General features: G+C 34.9%; 1 protein-coding gene across 1 annotated transcript in view; it reads right to left on the bottom strand.

Moving 5' to 3' along the window:
• Positions 1-569: 569 nt before the first annotated feature.
• The window catches only part of LOC117105908 (cyclic nucleotide-gated cation channel alpha-3-like), a 20,239-nt gene continuing 16,684 nt past the window's right edge, over positions 570-4,124 (bottom strand). Inside the window, exon 4 of the mRNA XM_033247212.1 lies at positions 570-3,743. Within this exon, the coding sequence (XP_033103103.1) occupies positions 2,314-3,743 (1,430 nt within the window). The 3' untranslated portion in view covers positions 570-2,313. The remainder of the gene's footprint in view (positions 3,744-4,124) is intronic.

Here is a 4,124-nt window from a genome sequence, read left to right as displayed (position 1 = left end):
CCAACAGAACTAGGCCTAGTACGAAATACGCTGGAGAATTTCTTGTCCCGATTTAAAAGATCTTCGTATAAAGTTAGACATTGTATGCCATTAAAATATGGCAGTGGTTAAAATTTTTCGAATTTCTCTATGGATGTAGTTATCGTTTGATTACCCGATTGCAAATTACTTACTGACTCGAGCACTCCCTCGGACGTGAAAGTATTTTTATGTCTTCCCTTTTAAAAAAATGGTGAATATCAAAATTCTTATAACTGTATGTATTTTAATAAAAAATTAATTAACAAATTAGATTTTTAATGAGGCTTGTAATTTTTAAATAAACTGTGTTATGTTTATTTCATTCGCCAAGTCTATCATACTAAAGGGATGGTATTAAAGCTCCTTTCTAAGACTTATTAATGAAATTATGTTGGTTTTTAAAAATTCATGTTAAGGTGAACTTTAAATTATTTATGACTCTGATAATTAAATTTTAGCAGAAGGGAAAAAATTACCAATGCTGATGTAATTTAAGAAAAGATGCTTTAGACAATAAATATTAATAATACTTCATAGATGTGGTTTTCTTTTTCAATTTGTATTTGAAAGAGAACCTTTTATATTTAATGTAGTAATGTACTATAGTGGGTGTAGCCTACTCATGTTAAAGCGATTTCTTCCTGTTGGCTGTATGTTTTATTAAACTAGGAGAAATTTAGAATTTTGTCATTAGCCATATTTTAAGAACTTTCAAAGGTGTATAAATTCATTAATAATATCAATAAAGAATGTCCAACTTGAGCTCTTGTGTTTCTTGAACAATTCCAGTACTGGTAGTGTTGAATTGAATTTCCGATTTATTTCGCGACGACGGAAAAGATAATTATATTAAAGGTTTCGCAAGCTTACGTAAACGATAACGAATAAGGCTACGTCACCAAAGATTAATCCATTCTTAAGCTTTGTCTCTACACTATCAAATTTCTTCAAAAAGCATCACATGAAATGTGATGGAAAATAAGAGTTGAACACTTTTTTTTTATACAATCACATTTTTTTGTCGCATAAAAAATGATAGTGTAGACAAGATTTACAGTGGCATGTTTGTCATAACGATCATATTTTTTTTTTTGTATTTTATTTTGTAATAAAAAAAAATATTTTTTTTTTGTAATTAAGTAAGACAGGTTCTGTACACATATCGTTTTTAACTAATGTTTGTATTTTTTTTTTTTTTTTTTGTATTTGCTCAACTTGTAATGTGTACGTTTTATGGACTCACCACTATTCTGTGTACAAAAATTACTGAAGCTCGTATATTGTCAAGAATGTTTTATTCGCGAATGACGATAATGCAGATCAAGTACTGTATTCGTAATATTGCGAAATCTCCCTATTGTGACGTTATGTGATGTTGTAACGTCACATAGACATAGCGAAGGCTCAACTCCAGACCAATTTATGTTGAACCTACGTTGTGTAGACAATGCAGGATGGACAGGGGTGGTGGGGTGCCAGCAATTCCCCCCAACAAGGGGTGCAAGCTCCCTGACAAGGGATCCACAACCCCTTTCCCGTCAGGGATACAATTAATTTGTCGGATTTTTTTTAAATTAAAAGGTAGTAAAATTTTGTATTTATTATTGGATTCTTTATTTAAAAAGGATGTTGGGGTAGGGCCTTGCTGGAAATTCCCCGATGGGGGTCCAAGTAGGGTGGGGGTGGGCCCAGAGGTCCCCGACGGTGGTCCTTTTCACTCTGGACCTCCACTAGCGCCGCCCCTGAGGACGGACATTGGTATTGTAAACCGATCTACCTGCAACAGCGTGAGCCTCGGGATCTCTAATGCTTAGTTATATCATAATACTGTAGTATTATATATTTACGTCTCAAACAAGTCTCGATGCACCGGTTCTGGATTAAACTACTCATTCGATCTATTCTCATCCTCTCTAAATTCAAGTAACTCCTGGTAACTTACATTTTCCATTTATAGTTGTATTTATAACATTGCGCTGATTTTATTTTTTAGTTATGGATTATATAAACTTTATTTGCTGAAAGCTTTAATATTTTATCTTTAATAATATAAATTCATCACGACACTTACAATTATTTGTGGACATTAGAGAAAATATGTATTACATTATGTATAATATTAACTTCATGTTTCGGAACGTTTAGTTAATATGGCATCACTCTCTATTTGTAGTCACTTTTGTTTTACTTTACTTGAACATAGTCAATGCACCATTTGGACATTAGCATTAACATCAATTGACATAGGGAGATTTCGATTTGCGCGATGATGCGACACTAGAACGGATTCGCTCATGCGACCGGTTGTGATTCTTGTGAATTCTTAGGGTGTTTTGATGATTTGTGTTTCGGTTTCGTATCCTTGTTATCTGATTGTTCTTTTTCCAATTTCGACTTCTTTTCTAGTTTTGTTATCCGTTGTTTCAGCTTCATTTGCGATTTATGATATTCCGCCAGTAGTCGAGAGAATTTAGTTTGTAAAGTTTCTAAGCGTTCCTCCACGCTAGAAAGTAGTTCCTGTTGTTTGATCTCATCCGGGCTCTTGCCGCCTCTTCTTGCAACTTCCTCGTCAATGAGGTCATCCTTACGCAATATCTGCTTACCTCGTTCTTCCAGCATTTTCTTCGCTTCTGGATATTCCTTTAGAGCGACCAATAGGTCATCTTTTGACAAACAAAAAAGATCAGAGTAGCCAACGCTTCTGACACTGGCCGTCCGCCGGTTTCCAGACAGGCTGCCTGGCACGTTCAGAATACTCAGCTCTCCAAAATACGACCCATCACCTAGTGTTACAAATACAATTTTACCATCCTCGCTGACAACATCAAGTTTTCCTTGCTTTACAATATACATTTCTCTACCGATATCCCCCTTTCGGCAAATATAATCGCCAGGGCTGTATACCTGTGGCTTCAACTTTAAAACCAGTTCTACTAATAAACCTGGCTCGCAGTCTGAGAAAATAGACACTTGCCTTAAAGTGTCCAAGTGTACATGTAACGCAATTTCTGCACGCAGTTTTTCCGGTAACGCGTTCAAGATTGCTTCTTCGTCTAGTGTTTTCTTATTTGACCACAGGTAGTCAAACCACTTGATGACACGTCCTTCTAGCTCTTTGCTTACCTTCCGTAAACGCATGTATTGTTTGATTCCGTCCATTCGTGACTGAAAATCAGCCCTTGCTAGGTTCATGTTACTGATCATGGAACCAACGTTACCGACAATTGTGGCAAAAATCAAAACGCCAACCAAGAAATCAACAATAACAAACGCATATTCGACATCAGTCTCGGGTGCTGGCGTTTCACCAATGGTAGTCAGGGTCAACGTTGACCAATATAAACAATAGATGTACTGTCGTCTCAGAGATTTCCATTCACCAGTGTTGTTATAAACCCATCCGTCTTCACCATAACCAATCGTTTTAGAAATTTCAAAATATAAACAAGCGTTCCAATGTATAATGATCACAATGTACATAATTAGGTTCACTATTCGGAAGAAGTTTGGGTAGTTGGTGATGGTTTCGGTCCTGTCAAAACACTCGAGCGCACGCGGGAAGCGTAATAATCTCGAAAAGCGAAGGGCAGCATTTTCTTTGACCAATAGAAATAAATCGGCTGGAAATAGTGAAATACAATCCAATACGAACGTACGTGATTTCATGTAGTGTTTAGCGAGAAGTTTTCTATCGGTCACGAGTAAACCTTGGTCCAAATAACCTGTGGTAAATAACAAACAGCACTCATATTATTGTCAATGCCCACCAAACCCAGAATGTATTAAAATATGTTGCTGCTATTAAGATATTAATAATTGAATAATTGTATAATCGATGACTTATTCTTGTGGATTTTCTAATGACTAAAAAGAATTTTGCTTTCTCCAAATTTCTCCAAAATGTTTCATATGGTAATTCTTTTCTGATCTATAATTGTGCTGAAGTACACGTGAAACCTCAACAATATATACATATATATATATATATACATACATATACATATATACATATATATATATATATATACATACATATATATATATATACATACATATATATATATATATACATACATATATATATATATATACATACATACATA

The sequence above is a fragment of the Anneissia japonica genome, unplaced genomic scaffold (assembly GCF_011630105.1).
Source record: "Anneissia japonica isolate Jap-2015-1 unplaced genomic scaffold, ASM1163010v1 scaffold288084_len154654_cov141, whole genome shotgun sequence".
NCBI classification, from domain to species: Eukaryota; Metazoa; Echinodermata; class Crinoidea; order Comatulida; family Comatulidae; genus Anneissia; species Anneissia japonica.
The sequence above is the reverse complement of the archived record's forward strand: the minus strand, read 5'-3'. Positions and strand labels throughout refer to the sequence as shown.